The sequence below is a fragment of the Capricornis sumatraensis genome, chromosome 12 (genome assembly GCF_032405125.1).
Source record: "Capricornis sumatraensis isolate serow.1 chromosome 12, serow.2, whole genome shotgun sequence".
NCBI classification, from domain to species: Eukaryota; Metazoa; Chordata; class Mammalia; order Artiodactyla; family Bovidae; genus Capricornis; species Capricornis sumatraensis.
Window position 1 is genome coordinate 33,182,414 of NC_091080.1, and position 27,673 is coordinate 33,210,086.

The 27,673-nt window shown below is 40.1% G+C and overlaps 1 protein-coding gene across 1 annotated transcript in view; it reads right to left on the minus strand.

Annotated features, from left to right (window-relative positions):
• The window catches only part of FREM2 (FRAS1 related extracellular matrix 2), a 156,173-nt gene that overhangs the window by 62,850 nt on the left and 65,650 nt on the right, over positions 1–27,673 (minus strand). The window contains exons 3-6 of the mRNA XM_068984595.1: positions 18,810–18,956; positions 12,835–13,065; positions 3,956–4,081; positions 2,618–2,869 (exon numbers count right to left, since the gene is read on the minus strand). Coding sequence (XP_068840696.1) covers positions 2,618–2,869; positions 3,956–4,081; positions 12,835–13,065; positions 18,810–18,956 — 756 coding nt within the window. The remainder of the gene's footprint in view (positions 1–2,617; positions 2,870–3,955; positions 4,082–12,834; positions 13,066–18,809; positions 18,957–27,673) is intronic.

Here is a 27,673-nt window from a genome sequence, read left to right on the forward strand (position 1 = left end):
TTTGAAAAAATGATATGAAGTGACCCTTTATCATAATATGGTTTATGTTTAACCCAAAGGAGGTACAAAATGAGGGAAATAGACCACACCATTTTAGTTTTTAGTCATTTTGAAAAGAGGCAACATTTAAAACCAGTTTGTTTTAAAGGTCTAAAGGTGTATTAATTATCTGAGAACTCCAATAAGGAACTTCATTTTGCACATTTGCTGAGTTTTCTTGCCGTTCCCTTCTCCAGTACTCTGGCCACCTGATGCAAAGAGCTGACTCATTAGAAAAGACCCCCGTGCTGGGAACGATTGAAGGCAGGAGGAGAAGGGGATAACAGAGGATGAGATGGTTGGATGGCATCACCAACATGAGTTTGAGCAAGCTCTGGGAGATGGTGAAGAACAAGGAAGCCTGGCACGCTGCAGTCCATGGGGTCGCAAAGAGTCGGACACGACTGAGCGACTGAACTGAACTGAACTGCCATCTTTTGTCTCCATTTTACTGTTCCAAATGATCATTTATAAATTATTCTCCTTTAACTTTTTATATAATTAGGTTTTTTTTTTCCCCAAACAGGTTTTAAGCTTTGTGAGATCTTGGCCTCCGTGTTAAATGTCTCTATAGTCCCCACACATTACACTTAATAAGTACACAATAAATATTCACTGTGTGTGTGGTATGTGAGATTAAATATCTTTTTTAAACGGCAAGACGTTTCATATATGTTTTCCTTTATCTTATTTTTGTTTTCAAAGAGTGTAATATCTACATCATTAAACTAGTATTCTTCCCATGTGGGAAAACTGGTATAATCTTTACTATTCAGCGCACTCTTGCAGTGCCTCCCACAGACTAGAAACTCATTAAGCAACCATTAGCTTTCACTGAGCCCTTAGCATTATCAGCTAGATTAAACAGTCTGTTAATAGCTTCAATGCGTTAATATTCTGAGCAGTTAGAAACTCATTTTTCCATTTCTTGATTTTTAATATTGCTCTAACTCAAGCATACTAAATACAGAATGTAACTTTGTCATCATTTCTCGGCCTTTTGGCTAAGATGAAGAATGTCATTCTTGGCAGAATGTCACTTCATCAAGCTGTTAGTTTAACTGAGTTTGGCCATTCCTTACATACTGACCTGGCATTACTTAACTGGTGAGGTGAAGGTGAAAGTTGCTCAGTCGTATCCAACTCTTTGCAACCCCATGGACTATACAGTCCCTGGAATGCTCCAGGCCTGAATACTGGAGTGGTTAGCCTTTCCCTTCTCCAGGGGATCTTCCCAACCCAGGGATCGAACCCAGGTCTCCTGCATTGCAGGCGGATTCTTTACCAGCTGAGCCTCCAGGGAAGCCCTTACTTAACTGGAGTTTACCCAAATGCAAATAATAGTATTCAAGAATGAAAAGGATGGTGACCAGGCCTGTCAGTTCAGTTCAAATGAATAAACCGTATTTCACCCACACACCATACCATGATGTATTTTTCTAGCACTAGGAATATTTTCTTCTGTATGGTACGCCTGCTGTTGAGAAAAGCTTTTCTAACAAGAGTAAGCTTTAGAATGGCACCGACTTGACTTACATCTACCACAGGGTGCATCGTTCTATCTTTTACCTGTCTCTGGTTTATATCTACCAGCGTGATAATTTCTCCAGGGTGCCGAAGGAAGCCAGCCACTATAGCTAAAACCTCAGCCACTATAGCTGAAACCCCAAATCCTGGGTTGGCGCACAAAAGCAGAAAATGGAATCAGCAGCTGAAATGTTCCTTAATTAACTTCCAAAGATTGACAGCAAAGATTAGTGAAATATTGCTAGCACTGACTTAATATACTCTTCCTAATGAACAAATCTGGGTGTGTGTATGTGTGTGTTAGTTGCTCAGTCGTGTTAACTCTTTGTGACCCCATGGACGGTAACTTGCCAGGTTCCTGTGTCCATGGGATTCTCCAGGCAAGAATACTGGAGTGGGTTGTCATTCCCTTCTCCAGGGGGTCTTCCCGTCCCAAGGATCGAATCCGGGTCTCCTGCATTGCAGGTGGATTCTTTATCATCTAAGCCACCAGAGAAGCCTGGAAGAAGGATTATTTTATGGTAATTAGGTTTCCCTCATGAAGAAGAGTCAGAATAAACTCTCCTCCTTTTTGGAAGCCTGTTGGACTTAATTTCCCATATACTTATCACCTTCCTAGTTCTTCATTTAATAGAATTGTCTGCTAGTTTCTTGGTTAAACAACTTCAAACACAGAGATTCAAGTTACAAAAAATAAGCTTTTACAACCGAAGCAAAACAAATAAAATAACAAATCATTTATTAAAACTGCCATGAAATTTTTAAATTTAATCACTTAACAGGACATGGCATTGTCAAAGAAACTATACACAGGAGAAAACACACATAGGCGTGACTTTTCCCTTCCAAAGCACTAAATCAAGAAAGACAGTGGACTGATGCAGCCAGCCTAGAAACCTAATCACACTACAAAGTCAAGCATACGATAAATGTGCGGATGAAAATTCTTTCACACTCTCATTCTTTCTGTTTAGAGGGCTTTGCCTCTAGAAGGTTTAGAGGGCTGGTCTGCCTGGTAAGAGGAATAATTTTTAGGTAAATTAGTACTTACCGTCGTCTTTGTCGGGTCTGATTGTAACCTGAGCCTCTGGGAACTCTGATCCAATTCTCCCACCCATCGGCATGCTCAGGAGAATGTGGAATGTTTCCTCCTCTTCAAACAAGGAGTCATCAATTATAACGACCCTACACATCTTCTCCCGCTCATCTTTGTCAAAGCGGATAACACTGGTATGGTCCTCGGGCCGGGATATATAATCAGAATAGGAGAGCACAGATGTTGGCACGGTTCCTCTTGCCGTTCCTGGAGGCAGGGAGGATCCAAAAGGGGCTTATAAAACATACTACAAAGGTATTTCCAGAAACGATTATTTTCATCGGCAGCATTTTCATGGTCCATCGTACCTGTGAATACTCCTGGAAATCGCAATAGCACCTACATAGTGTTCTAGCGCCATGAGTCATCTTCATAATGGTCTCCAACACATGACAAATATTACATTTCACGTGTTTTCTCCTCTACTTCCTGCCAGTGGTCTTTTTAAAGCAACACAATAATAGAATATAATAGCTCCTACTCTTCAAATGCTTATGGTGTACAGGCAAAGTGCCAAGCGATTTCCATGCATTGCCTCCTTAATCTTCTTAACCAGTCTATTGGGCTGTTACACGTTTGGTAACTGAGGTTTACAGAAGTCAAACCACTTGCTCTGGGACGGAGAGCTCAAGGTTGATCCTGAAATTTGCATTTTGACCACCATACTTTATTGACTTTCAACTCATATACATTAACGAAAATTTTAATGAAAGTCTGCTAAGGTGTTAACTGCATCTATGACCTTTTCTTTTATATGCTTAGAAAAAATTTTCCTGTTTCCTAGAAAGGTGTTTAGAATATTAATGATATTATGTTTTGAACTAAATTTTGTGTTACAGAAAATCACCTTTCAGAGCATGCTGACTCAATGAGCAAGACAAGCGTTTTTAAATTTGGTTGCAATGAGTCTCAAACTAGTTTAAAATTAATTTTTTTCCTTGGGTGTGCATTTCCTTGCCTCTTTTTTCGGTTGTTGTTTTTAACAGTAATCTCCTTCTACTTGAGCAGGCTTGAGTAGGGGAGGGGAACTTCAATTTCTTGCAATCCCAAAGGCCTGGAGTATTAGAGTAAGTAAACCAAGTAAATCAGAAATGTCTTCAATAAGCAGCAGAGCCCTTCCAGACCCTCAAAGGTGCCACAGTGAAGGAGGATGTCTGCATGCATTTTTTTTTTATTTTTGAAAATTGTACTAAAAAAGTATAACCCTCATGGCTTAATGTTATAGCTCCGACATGTTAAGAGGCTTATTTACATTTTTGCGGGACATTTTATTTCATTTGCAAATCAAGCTACCTTGCCGCGTATAACAGATCACCATCAGCTCCTGGCTCACGTCTCCACTTCTCCTGATGGGAATGAACAGTTCGCCAACGTCCTCTTCAATGGAATATTCAGACTGGGGGATGAACACAGTTGATTCTAAGAAGAAAATACAATTGTTTTTGTCTGAGCTTCTTATATGTGAAATGATCTTGTGCAAATCAAAACTGCTCTTGTGACTGATCGTTCCCCTTGCATATTCTTTTATTTTTAACTGTTTCTTCATGTACGATCTCAATTTTATTTACTTGTTATACATCTCAGTTTTATTATTCTTCTTAATATCATCATTATTTTGCTTCATTGTTACCTTCCTCTCTCTCATCATTATCATTATTTGCATAATTGTTAGCCTGGTGCTCTGTGATGACCTAGATGGGTGGGACAGGGGGAGGTGGGAAGAATGTTCAAGAGTGAGGGGATATTTGTATACTTATGGCTTATTTAGTTTTTTTTTTTTTTAATTGGAGTACAGTTACTCTGTGCTGCTCTGCCAACTTCGGCTGCACAGTAAAGCGAATCAACTATATGTATGCATACATCTCATTTTTTTTTTTTTTTTGGATTTCCTTCCCATTTTGGTCACAACACAGAGCACTGTGCTATACAGTTGGTTCTCATTAGTTACCTATTTTATACACAGTAGTGTATATATGTCAATCCAAACCTCCCAATTCATCACTTACCTTTCCTGCTCTGCCCTCCTTGCATGCCCTGCCATATCTACATTTCTGTCTCTATTTCTGCTTTGCAAATAAGACCATCTTTACCATTTTCTAGATTCCACATATATTCGTTAATATACAATATTTGCTTGTCTCTTTCTTACTCTGTATGACAGTCTCCATGTCTCTGAAAATGACCCAATTTCATTCCTTCTTATGCCTGAATAATATAGCCTCAGATATGTAGATGACACCATCCTTACGGCAGAAAGTGAACAGGAACTAAAAAGCCTCCTAATGAAAGTGAAAGAGGAGAGTGAAAAAGTTGGCTTAAAGTTCAACATTCAGACAACAAAGATCATGGCATCTGGTCCCATCACTTCATGGGAAATAGATGGGGAAACGGTGGAAACAGAGTCAGACTTTATTTTTTGGGGCTCCAAAATCACTGCAGATGGTGACTGCAGCCATGAAATTAAAAGATGCTTACTCCTTGGAAGAAAAGTTATGACCAACCTAAATAGCATATTAAAAAGCAGAGACATGACTTTGCCAACAAAGGTCTATCTAGTCAAAGCTATGGTTTTTCCAGTAGTCATGTATGGATGTAAGAGTTGGACTATAAAGAAAGCTGAGCGCCAAAGAATTGATGCTTTTGAATTGTGGTGTTGGAGAAGACTCTTGAGAGTCCCTTGGACTGCAAGGAGATCCAACCAGTCCATTTTGGAGGAGATCAGCCCTGGGGTTTCTTTGGAAGGAATGATGCTAAAGCTGAAACTCCAGTACTTTGGCCACCTCATGTGAAGAGTTGACTCACTGGAAAAGACTGTGATGCTGGGAGGGACTGGGGGCAGGAGGAGAAGGGGACAACAAAGGATGAGATGGCTGGATGCATCATCGACTGGATGGATGTGAGTCTGAGTCAACTCCGGGAGTTGGTGATAGACAGGGAGGCCTGGTGTGCTGCGATTCATGGGGTCGCAGAGTCGGACACAACTGAGCGACTGAACTGAACTGAACTGAGTATTCCATTGTATATAGGCACCCCCACCCTTCCCCCTCCCCACATACTCTTTCAGAAGAGCACAGCGTGAGGGGAAGGAGGGAAGAGAGGGGAGAAGAAACAGCTATAATGCCTGTATTATATGCATTCTTAACCCAATGAATTCAGACCAATGAATTCTTAACCCAGAAATAGAACACAACATTGCTTTCAACTCCAGTAATTGCTTTTTTCTCAATTAGTAAGTGCTGCTGACACACTTCCTTTAAATCCAACCTCATTCTCTTGGTGAAGATCACCATCTTCCAATGGAGCAGTTTGGCTTTTAGATGTAGAAGAGACAGTAGAAATACTCTTGTCTCACCTCTCACTTTGATGAGGGAACTTGGACCCAGAGTTGAAATTACTTGTCAAGAACTCTTACTGATCAAGTTCAGATTAAAATTAAGATCTTGTAATGTCCATTCTATTATTTTTTTCACCCCATGTGTCCCTTCTAAATGATTAATGATTAAAAGTATAATTATGCATTGTTTGACATCCTGATGATTTTGTTTGTTGTGTCCTAAATAGCAGTCCCTATAGAAGCAATAAATCTATGTATTGACTGTAAGGAACACATCTGTCATTTCCTTCCTCTCTTGGAGGAATAACCATAATATTGAGTATACAACATTATATTTATACAATACTGTAAGTCTCAATGATTCATTTTTTAAAGTAGAGGAGAGGTACAGTAAATAGTAAAAATGGCATGATGAAGTTGTCGAAAATTATGGTTCAATGTAAAACTGTCTATCCGTCATGTGCTCAGTCAGGTCCAATTCTTTGTGACCCCACGGACTATAGTTGCCAGGCTCCTCTGTCCAGGGGATTTCCCAGACAAGAATACTGCAGTCGGTTGCCATTTCCTCCTCCAGGGGATCTTCCTGGCTCAGGGATTGAACTGGCATCTCCTGCATTGGAGGCAGATTCTTTAATAAAATGTTCAATAAAACATTTAGGTCAATAGCTAGGCATGATCAACCCTAAACAGATGCTTTGATATTTGCCTGGGAGTCTGTTTCACTGGAAGTCCCACATATACACAGAAAATGTTCCTGGTTACTTTGAAAACAGTAAGCCACACTGCTTTGGATGATTATAAAAGACGCTGGAATAATGGACACTGGTCATCAAGGTCCACGTTCCACCCCTCTCCACCCCGCCCTGTACCCCAAGGGCTGACTCATGTGAACCATATCAAAGGTTTCCCTTGTTCTCTGGCTTCTGGCTGGGCCAGCTAAAAGGCAGCACAGACGGGACCTTCCCTCCACCTCCCCTCAAGGTCCCAGAGCTGGCAGCACCCCCAACAAATAAAGGTCATTGTGCCCACTGGCTGCCGCAGCTCACACACTGACTCAGCTAACTCCTCCTTGTCTCTTCCCTCAGGCTAGAGGTGGTGATGGTACCTGCTCTTACCAGCCTTGAGGCACTTAACTCTACCTGTGTTGCGCTCACTTACTCAGTCACGTCCAACTCTTTGGGACCCCATGGACTAGAGCCCACCAGGCTCTGCTGTCCACGGGATTCTCCCGGCAGAATACTGGAGTGCGCTGCCATTTCCTCCTCCAGGGGATCTTCCTGACCCGGGGATCGAACCCACGTCTCTTGCATCTGCTGCGTTGGCAGAGATTCTTTACCACCAGTGCCAGCTGAGAAGCCCTGGTGGTTTCCCAATTCTCGCCCTCACCTTTGCAGATAGTCTTGTTATTCAAGTATTTTTAAATTGCTAATTTTGAATGTGCCTTTTGTTTTCTCCTGGGACTCTGATATACAAATTTAAAAAATGGCACCATTAAAAAAGCTGTGGATATAAGCTTTCACAACTAATTATTCATTTATCAAACGTTGATGGGGTGTCTTCAACTTGCCAGACACTGAGCTAAGCCGAGAAGATATGGAAGTAAAAAAATATCCCTGGTCTCATGGAGTTTTCATTCTAGTTGGGAGTGAAGAAGAAGAAAACACACAAATATTCAAGAAAATACATAGTATGTCAGGAGGTGACAAATGATATGGAGAAGATGGAGTGTGGTGCGGGTGCAGAGAGGGCTGGGGCCTGTGTATGCCATGGCAGGTCTATAATAAACAGGAAAGTCTCTTTGATGGAATCACATTTGAGCTGAGATTGTAAAGTGATAATGAAATATACCCCATGTGAGTAACTCAGAGAAGAGAATTCCAGGCAAAGGTATGAACAAGGGCCCTGGGCCAGGTATATACAAGGAATGGTGGTCGTGGTTTAGTCCCTAAGTGGTGTCCAACTCTGCAACCCCAAGGACTGTGGCCTACCAGACTCCTCTGTCCATGGAATTTCCCAGGTTGTTGCCTGCAGGGTGTTGCCATTTCCTACTCCAGGGGATCTTCCTGACCCAGGGATTGACCTGTGTCTCCTACAGCATTTCAGGCAGACTCTTAACCACTGAGCCACCAGGGAAGCCCATACAAGGAGTGGCCAGGATGCTAACATGGTTCAAGTAAACTGGGCAAGGAGGACAGGACAGACCACGGGGCCAGGGAAGTGGTGATGAGGTGGCTGGTAGGTGGGTCCATGGAGCTTTCAGGACTGAAGTCCATTGGAAGCACTTTGGTATTACTTAGAGCAAGATACTGCGGAAACAAAGACCACCCTATGGGATGAAACAAACAAAGGCGATTTATTCAGAGCTTTGCTATAGCAAGGGAGTCAGCCACCATTACTTATATTTGACTGAGACCCAAAGCAGTCAGAGGAGGGGGAAAGTTTTATTGTGGAATAAAACGTATGGTTACCAATGGGGAAAGCTTGGGGGAGCAATGCATTAAGAGTTTGTGATTAACAGATACACACTACTGTATACACCGAGAGACAACGCAAGGGTGATACTGGAGAAACAGTTGAACTCTCTACTAAGTAAATGTGTGAGCTGGGCTCAGTTGTGTCCAACTCTTTGCAACCCCTTGGACTGTAGACTGCCCGGCTCCTCTGTCCATGGAATTTTTCATGCAAGAATACTGCAGTGGGCTGCTATTTCCTACTCTAGGGGATCTTCCTGACCCAGGGATCGAACCTGCGTCTCTTGCATCTCCCATCTCCTGCATCGGCAGGCGGATTCTTTATCACTGTGCCACCTGGGAAGCCCTTACTAAGTAAACAGAGACACAGAGAAGAGTGACTGCAGGGTCATCCTCTGAGATGCAAGCACTGGTTACTTTCACATGGTAGGACCACAGGTGACGTTCATCTCTTTAAATCTCTGACTTCTTGACAAGGAACGTGTACTATCTTTATTTCTTCAGATTGGTCTCACTAGGCTTTGTTTTGAAAGATAAAGTCGAATAAAATGAACGTACTCTTTATCAGCCTATGTGACTAAGTTGAAAGGAGGCCTTTGATTCATTTAACAGCAATTTTATTTTTAGGTTTTGACTGTGCTGTAACTCAGGCAAAAAATGACTTCTGTTCTCAGAAATAAAACAGTTGTAACTACATTTGAAAGATGTCCTTTTCTCAACTATATTGAGCAGATTGAAAAAGAGAGACTGCTAAAAACAGGATAGAAAAAATATCTCCTAAAACTCTTTGCTATAATAGAACAAAGAAGGGAAAGAAAAATACAGTGTCTGGATGAAGGTACCGAGTGTCCATCATCTTTAAGAAGTTTGGCATATTCAAAAATGACCCAGAAGATATTCTGGGACATCTTCAGACTGCCCACCTACCCTCAGACTAACCAATGGCACTGAATGTGGAGTCTGCCATTGATAGTCTAACACGGATGGAAAGCTTTCTTACATTTCAATGTGTTTCTTTTTTTTCTAAACTCCAAAACAGATAAATAGGCTAATTTAATAGGAACTTTAAAAAATAAGAATAATGAAAACATATCTAAGTCACATGGTAAGTATGGTAAGTTTGCCTTAGGATACCATGAGGTCCAAAAATTATTCTAAAGCACTATGTAAATACTTTGGTTAGAGTGAATCTTTGGGTATTCTTCATTCATATCATTAAATGTTTTTATTTTGGAAACTTTTGGAAAGTTTTCCATCACATGCAATAGTTTTATTTTGTACCATTTTTTTTTCTTATTGACTTTTTGGTACCAGAAATGTATAAATGTGTGTGGTCCTTTGAACATGTGTTTAGTAATTTTTTCTTTCTCTTAAGACAATGACCCATGCTTCACAGCAAGCGAATTCAAAAAGAAGAACTTTATCAAGTAAAACGCCTCCACTGGTACAGAAGCCTGAGAGGTAGTAAGGTGAAGGAGTGAATGAAAGTGTGTAAAATGTGTTGAGGAGACTGCCTGCCACACAACATGTGCTCGATGAATTTCAGTTATTATCACTATCAGTGCCAGTTGCTGCTGCTAAGTCGCTTCAGTCGTGTCCGACTCTGTGCGACCCCATAGATGGCAGCCCACCAGGCTCCCCCGTCCCTGGGATTCTCCAGGCAAGAACACTGGAGCGGGTTGCCATTTCCTTCTCCAATCCATGAAAGTGAAAAGTGAAAGTGAAGTCACTGAGTCGTGTCCAACTCTCAGTGACCCCATGGACTGCAGCCCACCAGGCTCCTCCGTCCATGGGATTTTCCAGGCAAGAGTACTGGAGTGGGGTGCCATTGCCTTCTCCTTCAGTGCCAGTTATGGGTAAGTAAAGAACCGGCAAAAGTGTACTTGCGTGTGTTTATGTAATATTAAATGGCTAACAAGTAAAAGCAGTTCCCAGCCTAAGACAAAGCAGAGCTGCTGTTCTCTCTTAGCTTCTTGTTCCCATAGGCACATTCTTTCTTGTTCTACATCGTTCTTTGTTCTAGTACATCATGCTCTGTTGCCATCACTTGTATATAGAGCTCTATTTCCCATTACTCCATATGCTCTTTGACAGAAGGGATTTATCCTATTATCTTTGCATCCCCAATACAGAGTGCTGTACTCAGCACCAGTGAGTTGGATTCATTTTTAATACATGCAAAAACAGTCTCATAACATGTCCTAGAATTAATATGCAGCAAGAGAGCACATAGACACAACGGTTCCTAGAGCTAGTGAATTTATAGGTGAAGATAAGAGAGAGTGGAAAGAAACAATTGAACTTTTGAAATGGTTAGGGAAGCAATCCTTTGTGGAAAGAAAAAAGATTGTTTAATCTGTGAATATGAAATCTAACATTATATTTATGATAAGACAAATAACAACCATATTTGTATTGTGCTTCTTGTTTTTATGGAACTCTTTCATAAGAATGTGGCAAGAGAGTAATTTTTCTTTTTTGTTCATTGAGAAGCAGAATATTAATAAAAGCTGTTTGACTTGATTAAGGTCAGACGACTAGAGATGGTAGAGTTGGGAATCAAAGCCAGGTCTTGTAATTTCAAGACCACTGGTCTTCGACAAGACATGGAACATACCAGGCATTTGCTGTACCAGAACGCTTGTCAGTCATCACAGGGATGATCATGGCCTGGAATGAATGGGGCTGAACTTCATCCAGAAAATGCCAAGACAGCTTAGATGACCATTACATAAGATGAAATTGTGGCAAGTTTTTATTTGGTAGCCTTTTTAAGATTATATAAAGAGTATGCGTGTATGTGTGTTTGTGTGCATGTGTGTATTTGTTATTAAATTCCCACTTCTCAGACTTAATATGAGTAGAGACTATTCTGTGTTATGCTGGGCTTATAAATAGGAAAGCACATGAATTTAAGTGTCTTATTCCTTAAGGTCAAGTACAGCAATTATACCAATGGGCAAATACAAAGCAATGGCTTCAAACAAGCTCTAACTAATGGGCCAGTTTATAGGTAGTAAAGCTGTCATAGGCTTGTTCCAAAGAGAGAAGCTTTAGTATGCTAGCTTACCAAAAACTTACCCAAAACTCAGGACTAAAAGAAAATTTAATTGTTTATTCCTAGATAATGCAGATAAAATTAAATGTAATTAAATTGTTAACTGTTCTTTAATGGAAATGATAAACATAACTGAACTTCATTTTCAACTAAGGACAAAGATGTTAAACAAACAGAGCCAGAGCTCCAGTTCTCCTATCCTTTCTCCTTAATTACGCTCCGTTGTTAAACCCAGAGATTTCCACATACATCTCCATTTCATGTACTCAGCAGATTGTATCTTCACAGAACATTTAAGAGTTTTCTGGCTGATGAAATAAAGTAGGCTGGCAGTTTAAAAGAAAGTCATGTCTGTCTTCTGACAGGATTTCAGCTTTAGCGGAGTCTCTCCAAGTTTTGTATAAATGCCAGCCCTCAAAAAGCCAATTCAACCGTTTTTTCCTTCTTGGCTGCATTGAGACAAGTCAGGACCGTAGGAGTGTGGCAGGGGAAGGGAAGGTCAAACTACACTCGAAAGCAGTGAAGTTCATTTTAACCAACATCAGCCAAGGCTGTGCAATGACAAGAAAATGTGATCTCATAGAAGTTAGGAGCAATGATTCAAGACATATTTCATCAAAGAGCGAGGGTGGGTTGGCGGTTATGTAAGAAATACAGAAACATACGGCAGGATGAAAAGTTTTGACTGATGAAGATATGAAGAAATTTGAATAATTAAGTGTTATTATGGAGAACAAATTAATCCCCAAATCGTCTAATCCTTAAAGTATTTGTTTAAACGACATTTAAAAGACTTTAAAAAGTCCCTAATGCTGGGAAAGATTGAAGGCAGGAGGCGAAGAGGGCATCAGAGGATGAGATGGCTGGATGGCATTGCCAGTGCAACAGACACACATTGGGCAAACTCTGGGAGATAGTGAGGGACACAGAGGCCTGGTGTGCTGCAGTTCATGGGGTCGCAAAGAATCGGAGACGACTGAGCGACTAAACAACAACCAAGTCATGAAATAATTCTAGAAAAATGAGATCCGTGATGTTGGTTCTAAAGGATAGAATGATAATGAGAAAGAACATGTCGGTAACCTTATGCATACTCGTAGTTCACCGACTTAAAAAAAGTATAGCTTCTCTTCTTTCATTTTTGAGTTCCCTAATCCAGCAGCATATATATCTAAGAAGGCTGAACCATTCATGCAGAAAAATCCGTGCTATGGAAATCCAAACATTACATGTAAAAACCTCCTTCACGAAGTGCTTTGTCATAAAAAGCTGACAGCGACAACACGAGCGAGGTGACGGCTGCTCTTACCATCTCCTGGGTCCACGATCTCCACTGTGGTCACTGCGGGGAACTCCAGGGCAGCCAGCACGGGCTCTGAGAGAACCACCTGGAAGGTCTCGGACTGCTCGTGTGCCCCATCGCTCAGAATCCGCACTCTCCACGTGGCTCGGGTCTGGCCTGGGTTGAACTGCACTTGCTTCTGTGCTTTGCCCTTGAAGTCCTTGTCTTTCTTTGCAGTCCCATCTCTCGTACCAATACCTTGACAGAAACACAACATCATAGCCGTAGTGTCATTTTCAGTTGGGTTGTTAAGGTTTTCCTTGCTGTTAACATTCTGTGTTACGATATCCTGCAGTGCAAAGTAAATCCTGCTTTGATTCCATGAAATGGATAATTTTAAGTGTCCTGCTATAGGTATTAACAGTCCATAATTTCTGTTCTACTGTGGCCCCAGTATGGTTCTTTCACATATCCTTTTTTAAAAAAATATTTATTTGGCTGCTCCAGGTCTTAGTTGTGGCGAGCAGGAATTTTAGTTGAGGGATGTGAGAGCTAGTTCCCTGACTAGGGATTGAACCCAGGCCCCCTGCAGGGGGAACACAGAGTCTTAGCCACTGGACCACTAGGGAAGTCCCTCTGTCATATATTTTTGAGTTAAGTTTGTATTAGAACTGCTTGTAAAGTGAGATAGAGGAAACTGATGCTCACACTCTGAAACAGTCTTACACCCACAAATTCATGTAACCTAAAAACTCTTCACACTTACTTTTTTGCATGGGTTGTATTATATGTGTCATATTTTTAAAACTTGAGAAAAATTCTCTAACTAGAAAATATAAGCCAACAAGAGACTCTGTGAGTCAGTGAATTCTTTGATAATCTGAGCGGTAAATGACCAAGAATAATAATAAAAATTTACAATATTCACTCAACACTAGAACCCTTAAAAAATCTAATTCACTGTCAACATGACCACTGCCAGGTTTTTCTTTGTGGAGTGCTCCAGAATTCCATGAAGCCAAGTGAATAGAACTGGAGAGCTAAATATATACGACTTTTGTGAGCAGTATGTTTGGCTTACTCTGTGGGTTCACTCAAGGTCAATTTCCACTAGCTGGGAAAGTTGAAGGATCTCTGAGTCTCCAAGAACATTATGAGAAGATCTTTACTTGCCATTACTATGTCACATACCCAAATAATAAAACATATTACCTATAAAGCAATGAATAAGAGTCAACAAATTCAACATCACAGAAAAATTACAAAATTGCAGTTAGTACTTGTTCTATCTTCGGGTACTGAATCAGAACCTCTTAATGATTCAAGTTAATAGAATAATTTTCAAATATATTCCTTTAAACATTGGTCATTTTCAGAGAAGTTAGTAGAAAGACAGATGTAAAAGGAGAAAAATAAAATTTTGAGCCTACTGGAATTAAAAAGTCTGAAAATAAATTCTTTGCATCACTTCTCACTTAATTGAAAAAATTATCTTGTTTCCAGAAAAAAAATGTCCCTTTGTTCTTCAAACTAGAAATGAAACTGGACCAAGTAAGATCTGTTCAACCACCAATATACATAGAGCACCTACTATGCACTAGAGCATCTACTATGCATGAGACAAAACAGATAAAACCTCTGCCCTGTGGTGCTTATGCAAGAACAATTTGAATATTATTTCTTCAACTGAATATATCGCTTCTTATAGATCTCAGAAATATTGCCTATTGTTCAATAAGAGGTAAAGCATTATTTATTGATGGCAATGAAAAAGGGGCACAGAACCAGGAATTTCAGCACTACATATCTTGTTGAGCATTTCAGACTTCCTGTTAGCTCTCTGGTTCCTAGAACACACAGACTGGCTGTCAACACTTCTTAGAGCCACTACAATTTACTGCCAAGGTGATGATGAAAGGAATCATTCTCTTTGAGGTTCCAGCACACACGCGGCTCATTGACCCATTTATTCCCAGTGGTACGACCAGCAAAAGAATCTATTATTTCGCCTCTGATAGCTACTGCCCACTTTTCTGTTTTGTTTTGTTTCATCAACAATGCATTATCTTCCCAGAGATTCAAAAGGCAGTGAAAATCCAGAAGGATTTTGTGTAACACAAGGAATGCCCACTAGTTCCAACTAGTCATCCTTCTAATTGATAATTAAGGCATCCAACCTAATAAAAAATAAATTGTAAAAGCAAATCTCAGTTGTTGCTGCCAAAAAACACCCAGAAAATTTCTGGTGGATTTTATAAGAGATTTTCAATTGGATGTGAAGTATAAACAGACAATATCTTTGATTTATCAAATGAAGAGAAATACATTTCTATTTTGTGGAAAAGATTGTCATCTTAAACTATTTGACATGTTTCTCAAACATGAGGAAACATTGGAAGGCATGTCATCTTTTTTAAAAGGTTGAATAAGAGCCAGATGGAATATTAAGCTTGCTTGGAATAAAAAATAAAGATTCCCTTTTCATAATTAACACATAAGTGAAAGTGAAGTCACTCAGTCATATCTGACTCTTTGCGACCCTGCGGACTGTAGCCCACCAGGCTTCTCCATCCATGGGATTCTCCAGGCAAGAATACTGGAGTGGGTTGCCATTTTCTTCTCCAGGGAATCTTCCAGACCCAGGGATTGAACCCAGATCTCCTGCATTGCAGGCAGAGGCTTTAACCTCTGAGCCACCAGCGAAGCCCAATTTACACATAGGACCTACTCTAAACACAGGGCTAGTCTACCTTGTTGCTTAAAGTGTGGTCTATGGGTCAGCAGCTTGAACAAGATCTGGGCATTCCTTAGAAATTCAGAATTTCAAGCCATACCCCAAACTTACTTAATCAGAATCATTTTAACAAGATCCCCATGTAACGTGCATAAGACTCACATGGGTGGGTAGACACATACTTACTACGTCATAGCTCCATGAAGCCCTAGACAGAGGTGCCTAACTTTAATAAAAGATGAAGTGGTGCACAGATTGTGGAGGAGATGGTCCACACTTGAATGCAATAGACAAGACAGTCACATAGTCAATGTTCAAAAATTTTGCTCCTACCTGGAGATACAAATATTCAGCTGGTAAACCATACCTATTATAGAAATATTATTATACGGGGCAAAAAGAATTCCGGAAATTAAAAGCTTACAAATTAGGCTTAAATTGATGTTTTTTTTTTCAAAGATAATTATTAAAGAAATCATATTACTCTGATTTACTGAATAAAGTTACAAGTGCATCTCTTCCTGTGGTGTGGAAAAATGGCATGGAGGTTAACTAAGGTACAATGCAGGAGATGTAAGAGACACAGGTTTGATCCCGGGGGCAAGATCCCCTGGAGAAGGGAATGGCAACCCACTCCAGTATTCTCGCCTGGGAAATCCCATGGACAGAGGAGCATAGTGGGCTGTAGTCCATGGGGCTGCAAAAGAATCAAACATGACTTAGCAACTAAACAATAACATCATAATTACAGTCATTACCTCGTAGTCCATTTTCTAACACAGTGCCTGGCACTTACCAAGCACTCAGGAAAACACTAGTTGAGTTAGTGAATAAAGGATTGTAAAGTGTAAAAAGCGATGGGTAAAGTACTTAATGTGCTTAGCTGAATAGCTTGTATTTAGTAAATATTTGATAACTGGAAGCAATTATATGTTTGAAATTGAATTTCTTCTGTGAAATGCAAATACAGATTTAATTTATTACTGGGTTATTGTGGTTATAAAATGAACAATTATCTCTGGGGAAATACATATATAAAACTCATGATTTATTAACTGTGCCTGTAGGTAAGTAACGTCCTATCTTTAGCTAGAATGCATGCATACTCAGTTTCTCAGTCATGTCTGACCCTTTGTGACCCCACGGACTATAGCCCACCAGGCTCCTCTGTCCATGAGATTCTCTAGGCGAGAATACTGGAGTCGGTGGCCATTTCTTCCTCCAGGGGGATCTTCCCTATCCAGAGATCAAACCCGAGTCTCCTGCATTGGCAAGTGGATTCTTTATCACTGAGTCACCTGGGAAGCCCCATTAGCTATAATAAAACCATCCAGTTCTAAATGTCCATACATGAAATCGGAGGCTGTAGGGGAACAGTAATATGAAAAAATATCCATTGTAGAACTCCCATGGGATCACCCTTCACATTAACCTGACTTTTCCTTTCCAGGCCTAATGTAAATTCTATTTCCATCTTCAATGATTGATGAGTGAGGCCCATGCACAGAAGTCTTCCCAACTTTCCATCACCCCAGGTTACTAAGTAACCTGGTGAGGTTAACCTAGTAGAGCTATAGAGCCTTTATAGGATTGTGAGTGATTTCTATACTAGAAGGAAATACTGGTTCATTGGAAAAAATAACTGCTGGAGAAAAAAAAAGAGCATTGATTCAATCTTTTAGCATTCAGCTTAAAAGTGCAACAGAGAGAAAAATCTGAAAAGATAGTGTTTTTTAAAAAAATATTTTGTTTGATGTGGGCCATTTTTAAAGTCTTTATTGAATTTGTAATAACATTGCTTCTGCTTTACGTTTGGTATTTTGGCTGCAAGGCACATAAGATTTCAGCTCCCCGACCAGAGATCGATCCACACCCTCTGCACTGGGCGGTGAAGTCTTAACCACTGGGCCTTGAGGGAAGTCCCTGAAAAGATAGCTGAAAAACTATTTTTCAACTATTAACTTTCCCATTCCTATCAAATGACTAAGCGAGTGAATACTTAAATTCACACACTAGGAGTGGGAATTTAGGTAACATGCAAATAGATGAAAACTTGCTGAAGAATCGCTAAGATGCCCTATTTTTTAGTTATTATTTTCCCTGCAACTTATCTGCTATATTTTCAAGCACAAAGCACAGTTAAGGCACATCTCTCACTGACTATGGAAGACAGAATTAATCAGATTTCTGATCTAAAGGTCACACTGTGTGTGTACGGAAAGAACATAGTTCTTTGAGGGCAATAAGAGCATTCACTGTGCTCTAGAAGGTTAAATGGAGACTGTAAATGACTGTCTACAAAGAGGTATGTGCTAAAAGCAAAGCTGGGGGATGGGTCTAAGGGTCGACCAGTACTCCTGAAGCTAGAACAATCTTGAGGAACTGGTAAAGCACGGTGTGAAAAATCCTCCTCTAAAATTAAAACAACAAAAAGCGTTTTTGAAATCAGGGGTAATTAATATACTGCATCCAGGCATCGGGAGGAATCATGGCAGGTGGATGGGGACAGTGGTCCTGGCAAAAGCTTGGTGTGTGGAATGTGTGTGTGTGGGCTTGTGTGTGTGTGTGTATGTGTCTGTGTCTGCACTGTTTAAGGTTTTTTAAGTTTGTGGACCAGTAAAATTTCAAATAATCATTTTGGAAACAAACCCAGGGTTATCAGCTTTTTTATTTTGCCAACATTTCCCTAGATTCTTACCTTAGTTGATACTCTCAGTGAAAGCTATTTCACCCCATGAAAACTCTATGAGCCTAGATGTCTGTATAACATTGTTGACCTTGTTTAGTCACTAAATTATGTCTGACTCTTTTGTGACCCCATGGACTGCAGCCCGCCAGGCTCCTTTGTTCATGGGATTCTCCAGGCAAGAATACTGGAGTGGGTACTGGGGTTGCAAAGAGTCAGACATGACTGAGTGACTAAACAACCTTCTAGGATCTAGTGTCATTTAAATTATTTCCACATATGAGCGATTATTGCCATTTTGTTGTTAATTTGCACCAGGGAAACATCATATGTAGGTAGAAATTTTGAAGAGATATATATTTTGATGACATATTCCTTATTTTTCAGGCTTTGTTTCTTTGATTTAGCCTCAACACAAAACTTTTGGCATGTTTCATTAGCAGTTTAAAGAGCCTTTAATTGTCATCCTCTCCTTAAGCTTTAAGCCTAGACAAGAAAAATGAAACATTTTTTAATTATTATAAAATCATGAACTTTTGATAGAAAAAGGGATATGGGGACAGAAGTGCAAATTAAACTTACTTATAAAGGAAGTCTCTCCCAAATAACCTCTGCGCTTAAGCACGACATCTAGAAATTTGGAGTCCTCATTGATCAAGTAATATTCCTTTTCAAAGGAGATCCATGCCCAATTCAGATGAAAATGCTGCTTGGTTAATTTGTTTCCACCTGGAAAACAAAAGTGTAAAGCCTCAGATTAGTGTTCTCTTTAATGAATGACCTTAGACATTCCAAAGATGACTCAAATGATGTAACATTAGGAATCCCTCTAGTTACTTGGCTTGATTCACAATCTAGAATATATCCAAGGAAAACCAGTTTACTGTCCACCAGCTGTTATGAAGACACACAATAGCTGGCATAAATCTTCTCAAAATGCCTTAGTCTCGAGCAGGGGAAATGGATTACTAGGAAGGAGCACAGGACTACCGAAAGCAATTCTGTTTCTTCACAAAATCAAATATTCAAGCTGAAGGATGAGTCACTCCCCACAAGGTGCCGCTAGAGAGCAAGTTTTGCCAAAAAGAATGCTGCAAGCCGTTTTTGTGGTGGTAAACGTACACACATACTGCTTCACAAATACCTTTTTCTGGTTCACTGAGCAATTGGGTGGAAGGCTTTAATTATAACCACTTAAGGAAAAACAAATATCCCTTCTCCGCCTCCCTTCCCCACTAGAGTCCACTCCATTCCTTAGAGCAAACAGACAGCTCCTTTCATTGATTTCATTCTACTCTGAAGATAAGGCTTTCTCCTCCCACCATCCCCCAAAATGGAGCTGGCTTCCTATGCAGGGAAAATAAACCTTGTGTGTGATCTCTATAATGTGAAAGCTGCTCTGCTAAGTAAAAGAAAAGAGAAGTGGTTATCAGCTGATCACTAGGCATGTATCCTTCTATTTCCTTTGATCTACACCAATTATTTCAGAGTAAGGTGAGGTTTATAAACAAAGGCATCAATAATTGCTTTTAAGTCTTTCTGTAAAAGGGTGGGAAAAAGCCCAAATACTAAACACAGCTAGAGGCATAATTTTAATTTCAGTTTCTTCCCTTCTGAGTTCACACAGGGCTATGCTAGAGAGAAAGAAATGAGACAGGAAAACATCAAGGCTTTAATAGACCGAGGGTAAAAAAATCCGCTCACGGAGAAACATTGTGAGTGAACAAACACGCGAAACAAATGTTCATCTTTGCTGGAAAAAAAATTTTTTTTAATTGCAGCATCTTTGAGTTTTGAATTGACATGTGCTAAAGATGAAAGAGAACAGCCAGTACAGCTGAGATTACGTAAGGAAATTGTTTTTCTTGTTTATGGCTGTTTAAATCATAAATTAGCACAAGCCATTTAGACAGCTACATGGCAATGTATGTAACAGACAATAAGATGTTCATACCATTTGATCTCGTAAGTCCTTCTATGGGAGAACCAAAAATATATTTGTAAGGGACTGTGCATTGCAATACATTCTGTACTAGGCTCCAATTAGAAAATCTTAGAATTTATTATTTTTATGGTATATAAAAATCAATGAAAGAGGATTCAGCCATTAAACAAAAAAAAATGAAATTTTTGTTGAAATACTTGACACTTAAAATACAGAAACAATATTGATGCTTGTCAATGAAGGAACGTAACATGAGATGTTACAAATAGGGAGCTGCTTGGTGTTTCAATGGGTGGGGTTGAAGACGTTTCAACGTTTCGTTTAAGTTTTAATATATAAGATAAATAGACTGGAGAACAGGAGTTCCTTCCACATTTGTTCTTAACTTATTGTACCTGCCATGTCCTAGATACTGAGTACTGTTCTGGAGGGGGTGGGCGGCACAGGCTGAGTGCTCCCTAACCTGGAGTCCACAGCCCACTTCACTTCTATCTGCTGTTTGATTTTGAGCAAGTTTCTTTCCTAGACCTCTGTTTCCTCATCTGGAGAGTCAAATGAGGGTAATGTTAATTAATGCCTGGGTCAAGTGAGATAAGCCTTATATGCACGCATTACAGTGTGATACAAATGTAGCCTCCTTCAACAAAAGTTCGCCCGCTCCTCGCGATGCACCAAGCATGCTCAAATCCGCCCAGCTCACCCACTGCCTGACTCTTAATCTGCCTTAAATCCTCAGTCCTCCTTTGCCCCATCTCCCTACAGCTGCTGCACGCATCAAGCCATGAGGCCATCTTTGCAGATTTCTGGTTTCACCTGCCCTGTCTTATTCCATTTGCCTCTAACTTGCTTACTCTGAGGTTTAGCCAAGAGTCTTGCTGCTCCGTGAAGTTGTCACCCTGGCTCTTCTTGTCACTTCTACTCTCCTGCCTACAATGATGATGTCCCCATCACTCTTCTGCTTGAACTTTCTACTCAAAGTCTCCCCTTACCATCTCCTCCATGAAGCCTCCTGTCATCATTCCAGCCCTCTCTTCTCAGTAATTCTGCATCTGTTCATCTGCCGATTGTTTTGGGCAGTTTTGCAATTTTCTGGATATCCTCTCCTACTGTTTAATTATACACATTTCCTAATTCTAGTCATTTTCATCAGAGACTGAGAGTAGCCGTTTATTCTTTTACCATCACCAAGACCTGGTCTTGCTGTCTTTAAAAATACTTTTTTACACTATTGCCTTTATGTTCTATTATTGAGAACATTTCTTCTAGAAAGTCATAGATACCCAACAAGAATAGAGTAACATTTAATTACCTAAGTTAATAGCTAACAGCTTTCTGATTTCTCATTATTACTTGAAAACAACTTTATGTTGCACTTTCCTCTCATTCAGATTGTGGCTCCATCAAGTCCTAGACTTTCTTCCGAACTTCTGGTCCAGCTGTACCAAGCCAGTCAGTCCATCCGAATACCTACAGCTTCATGTCCCATCGCTTCTCCATGGGGAGGAACATCCACTCATACGCAGCTTCTCATTGTTTTCTGAACTTGATGAGTGATTTTTTGCATGTGGGAAGCCTTCTGCTCAGAATACCTGTAGCTTCCTACTCCTCCATAATTTGTTTAAGGCCAAATCACCAGCTCAGGAAGCCTAGCTTAGCATGCTGTGGATACTTCTTCTGTATCTTCAATCAGGGTAATTGTAATTCTTTATCTTCATGCTTATTCTACCTGAGCAGCCCCCGGAATCCCCCACCCCAGGACCGGCCCGGGTCAAATTCATCCTGCTAGTGTCCAAAGCCAGCGTAGTGGCAGGGACACTGTGAGGTCTACCGAATTCTTCCTTGATTGTCGATAAAAGGCCTATGGAGTAAATACGATTTGTAGTTATAAAACGGATACTTTGCAAGTCCTGTTTTATTCCTTATTTCTTAACAGTTCTCAGCTTACAAAAAAAAAAACTAAAACACATCCTACAGTTTGACTTGACTGTGATTAATCACGTCGGACCTATTCAGTAACTCTTGTGTTTAATGTGTTCAACAAATGAATTTTATTACAGTTCTGTATACTTTCTTCCTGACTGTCCTTTCCCCTATGTCTAAGAATGAGATCATTAAGCATACCATTTCTCTTTAATCATTTTTAGCTAATTTTAAGATCTGATTCTCTTTCCTGAAATACCCTGGGAAATATTACCCTTTTCCTAAAAATTGTATGTTTTAAGAATTTAAAGTCAATGAGGCCTTTTCTTGACATTCAATATGAAACGGCAAACACCAATAAAACACCCAGCATTTCCTAGCGCCTCTATTCTGCTAATTTTTCCTTACAGTGCTTTCCACAACCTCGTATCCCATTTATGCTTTCATTTTTGTTTGTTCACTCTGTCTGCTCCCACTGTAACCCATGACCTAGGAGAGCAGGGAGTTCATTTTGCTTACTGTTAGAAAAATGCTGATTTAATGAATTTGACACTCTAACATCTTGATTGAAAGAAGTTCAGAAATGCTTCATTTATCAGGCAACATAAATATCCTATATAAATGTAACATATCCCTTTTAGCGCTGTATCTTTTTAAAACAACAAAAAAAATTTAATTAAAAAAATCTTTTTTGACTGTGCCATGCTGCTTGCGGGATCTCAGTTCCTCAACCAGGAATTGAAACTGGGGCCCTGGCAATGAAAGTACCAAGTCCTAACCACAGGACCACCAGGGAATTTCCTAAATAAAATTATTTTTAATAGCACTCTTTCTAAAATGTCTTGCATATGTCTATGAACACTATGTAAAGATTTTAAATGATTACCTATGAATGTGAATTACTGGAATTTGGGTTTGTCTGGATCAGACCTCCAGAGGTTATTGATGACAAAAAGCCCTGTTTAACCCTTCTGTTCCATCATAAAGTAGGAGAGATGGTCTTAGGGATGGCCAATTTCACCTCTACTTACAGATTTATAAAGCTTATTTTCTGGTTGGTGTTTATGTCCTGGAAGGATCAGAGTGCCAGGTTACTGGTTAATCAGGGGTTTCAAGTGACAGACAGCTGAATAAGTTCACCAAGGACTTCATATGTCCACCACTTTCAGCTTTTATTTGAAATAAAATTCAAAAGAAACACTGAGAAACTTCTCTTCACAAGACCAAGACTCAATCCAGGTAATTGTTTTAAATGCTCAGCGTTCACTCTACATTGAGGATTTTTAAGTAGATATCTTATTAGAGGCTAGAATGTTAATGTATAAAGCTTCACTCTAAACGGAACTAAATACTACATAACTCTTCTGATTTCTACATACGGAAATCATATTGCCTCTCAGAATCTGCAAAATTTTAGGCACTACTTATTGTGCAGGAGTGCTATAAGGGTCTGAAGAGCTAAGCTGAACTTTATTGTAACTCTGATTATAAAATTGACCTTGCACATAAGTTCATTTTGATGCAGCTCCTATTTTTAGTTCAAAGGAATGAAATTCTGCAACATTAAAAGATTTAAGGTAAAAAAAAAAATCGGTCTTGTATATGGAACTCTGTACTTCATCTAAAGAATGTCAAGGGACTTCCCCGGAGGTCCAGTGGTTAAGACCTCGCCTTCCAATGCAGGGGGTGCAGGTTTGATCCCTGGTTGGGGAGTGAAGATCCCACACGCTTTGAAGCCAAAAAAAGACCCCAAAACATATAACAGGAGCAATACTGTAGCAAATTCAATAAAGTCTCAAAAACTAGTCCACAGAAAAAGAATGTAAAGACATGTTATTTATTACATGTTACAGGTTACCTACCATGTAGATTCTCCTAAAACCTCAAAGTTTAGGGATAATCAGTGTTGACCCCTTTAATAATAATAGTCACAGCTTACTGAATGTGAAATTTTAGATGAATTTAAACAACCTAAAAAACTGACAAAATTTCACTTCCACGTCAATCTTTGTTTTTCTAAGAGATTCTGCCATCTATGATGCTCAAGAAGCTGTTCCCATTGGAAACAAATTAAAGTCGTAACGGGTGTCATAAAACCATACAACAGGTGTCTGACAGCTGATAACTACACTCCCAAATGCTTTGTCCCCAAACCCTGACACCGCAGCCATTAAGGCTGTGATGAAAAGACCTCTTTTGAACTTTTCCAGCTGGTCTTTAGTCATCTTCAGCTTCTTTCTCAATGGGAACACAACAGATTTTTCTAGAATAACAGAGTCACAACGTTCAATTAGCCCTCCCTAGGAACTTAGGGCTGCCTAATTTCTGTAAAGACAAAGCACACTGCTTTCTATACAAAACCGGTGTCTCGACTCTGACTTGTGCTTAAATAAACAGTCATTTCTGGGTGCCTGTTTAAACTCTGACAACTTTTTTTTTTTTTCATGAAGAAAAGCTAGCTTCCAATAGAACATAATTCCACTGGTAATATTTTTCCAGCCTGCTAAGATTTTCTTATCGAACCTGGGTCTCCTGCATTGCAGGTAGATTCTTTACCATCTTAACCACCAGGGAAGCCCTAAGATTTTCCAGCTTGCTCAGTTCTCAGTTCAGTCGCTCAGTCATGTCTGACTCTAGCTTGCTACAGTTCCATTTGTTTAGAATAAAGTTCAGCCTGGTAGAGAACTGGAAATCAAATATATGGCTATTTTAAAAAGCTGGTTCAACCTTTAAATCAGCAGTCTCTAGAGATAGATATTAATATAGAAAAGATTAAGATAACAATATTACCTAATTTATAGGGAAAATTTGATAATTAGATTCTTAAGCAGTCTTTGTTCTCTTAGAAGGTAAGGGCAGTAGCCTTGCAACTACCATCAGCATCAATGCTATTAACTATTGTGAGAACCAAAAATGAAAATTAAAATAAGGGATTTATTTCATTGTCTTTTTGGTGTTAGGATGAACTTTCAAACTTTGCTTGAGATTGTCATACTGAATGAAGTAAGTCAGACAGAAAAAGACAAATATTGTGTGATATCACTTATATGTGGAATCTTATTAAATGGTATAAATGAACCTATTTATAAAACAAAAATTGAGTCACAGATGTGGAGAACAAATTTATGGTTACCAGAAAGGAAGTGGGGTGAGGGATAGACTGGAATTGACATATACACACTACTATATATAAAAGAGATAATTAATAAGAACTTATCATATAGGACAGGGAACTCTACTAAGTACTTATAATGACCATGATGCTGGTAAAGATTGAAGGCAGGAGGAGAAGGGGGCAACAGAGGATGAGATCGCTGGATACCATCATTAACTCAATGGACATGAGTTTGAGCAAACTGTGGGAGATAATGAAAGACATTGAAAAAGAGAGTTCTAGAAAAACATCAACTTTTGCTTTATTGTTATGCCAAAGCCTTGACTGTGTGGATCACAATTAACTGTGGAAAATTCTTCAAGAGATGGGAATACCAGCAAAGGTCCATCTTAGTCAAAGCTATGGTTTTTCCAGTAATCATGTATGGATGTGAAAGTTGGACTATAAAGAAAGCTGAGCGCCAAAGAACTGAAGCTCTTGAACTGTGGTGCTGGAGAAGACTCTTGAGAGTCCCTTGGACTGCAAGGAGATCCAACCAGTCCATCCTAAAGGAGATCTGTCCTGGGTGTTCACTGGAAGGACTGATGCTGAAGCTGAAACTCCAATACTTTGGCCACCTGATGTGAAGAACTGACTCCTTGGAAAAGACTATGATGTTGGGAAAGATTGAAGGCAGGAGGACAAGGGGATGACAGAGGATGAGATGGTTGGATGGCATCACCAATGAGATGGACATGAGTTTGTGTAGGTTCTAGAAGTTGGTGATGGACAGGGAAGCCTGGTGTGCTGCAGTCCATGGGGTTGCAAACAGTTGGGCATGACTTGGTGACTGAACAAGAACTTGGGAATAGAATCTAAAAGCGAGTGGATGTAAGTATAAGTGACTCATTTTGCTGTACAAACAGAAACTAACACAACATTGTAAATCAACTATAATCCAATAAGAAAAATTAATTAGTTAAAAAAAAAAAAACAGAACAAAAAGTTTGCTTGCCCTTACAATCTTCCATAACAGAACCTCTGAGAGCGCCTGGAATTCTGTTTTCTGGCCCTTATAGTCAGGTGGATTCTACTATTTGTGGAAAACCACCAGGTGCAAAGCTGGAGCCAACTGGCTCTGAACATCCACCCTCCGCCCCCAGGAGTTGACACTCAACTATGGAAGATGGCTCGAGCACGTAGATAATGAGCATAAGCTGGAGGCTGACAAGCGCTAGGAGAGAGGCACTGATAAAGAGCTGGGGGAGCTCACAAGAGCGAGAGATTATGCTAACTTCACGGCAGAGATAGCGTTCAAATGCAGTCTTACGCACAGGTATTTGGATACTCAGGGAGATGGTGGGGAGGGGAGGTGAAGTGTTCCTGGAAGATTAAGTATAAGAACAGAGATAAGAAATTCAGTAAAAGGGGAACTTCAAAGAATTTGATAGGAGCTCAGGACATTTACTCAATATTTATTTCCTTCTTTTTCTATTGAAGTAACTGGATATTAAAGAGAAAGAGGGAGTAAGTAAGTAAGTGTGTCACTTAGTCGTATCTGACTCTTTGCAACCCCATAGACTGTAGCCCACCAGGCTCTTCGGTTCATGGAATTCTCTAGGCAAGAATACTGGAGTGGGTTGCCATGCCCTCCTCCAGGGGATCTTCTAGACCCAGGGATTGAACCTGCATCTTCTGCATTCAGAGGCAGACTCCTTATTGCTGAGCCACAGGGGAAGCCCTCCCACTATCAAACGTGTTCTAAAAAATAGGCTGCACAGCACAAGGGGTCAGATCCACAGAGACATGTAGAGAATATTGGTAGAAATGTATAGAAAAACAAGCGCCATGACCAAGACCCAGAGGGGGAGAGAAATAAGCATAGCACATGTTGACTTCTACGGATATATCTGCTTGTGCAGAGGTCTTCTAGGCTATTCTTAGGAAAGGCACTTCCACACACACTTTTCCTAAGAAAAAAGCACACATGCACTGTGATATCTGGGTAACTATCACATAAGCTGCATGGAATTGAGCTTTAGCATGCGTTAGTTCAGTCGTGTCCAACACTTTTGTGACTCCATGGACTGTAGCCAGCCAGGCTCCTCTGTCCATGGGATTTTCCAGGCAAGAATACTGAAATGGGTTGCTCTTTCCTTTCTCCAGGGGATCTTCCTGACTTGGGGACCAGCCCGCATCTCTTGCATCTCCTGCATTGTCAGGCAGATTCTTTACCACTGAGACATGGGCTTCCCAGATGGCACAATGGTAAATAATCCACCCACCTGCAGTGCAGGAGACACAGGAGATGTGGGTTTGATTCCTGTGTTGGGAAGATACCCTGGAAAAGGAAATGGCAACCCACTCCAGTATTCTTGCCTGGGAAAACCCATGGACAGAGGAGCCTTGAGGGCTATAGTCCATGGGGTCGCAAAGAGTTGGACACAGCTGAGTGACTAAGCAATAACAGCAACAACAAATAGTATG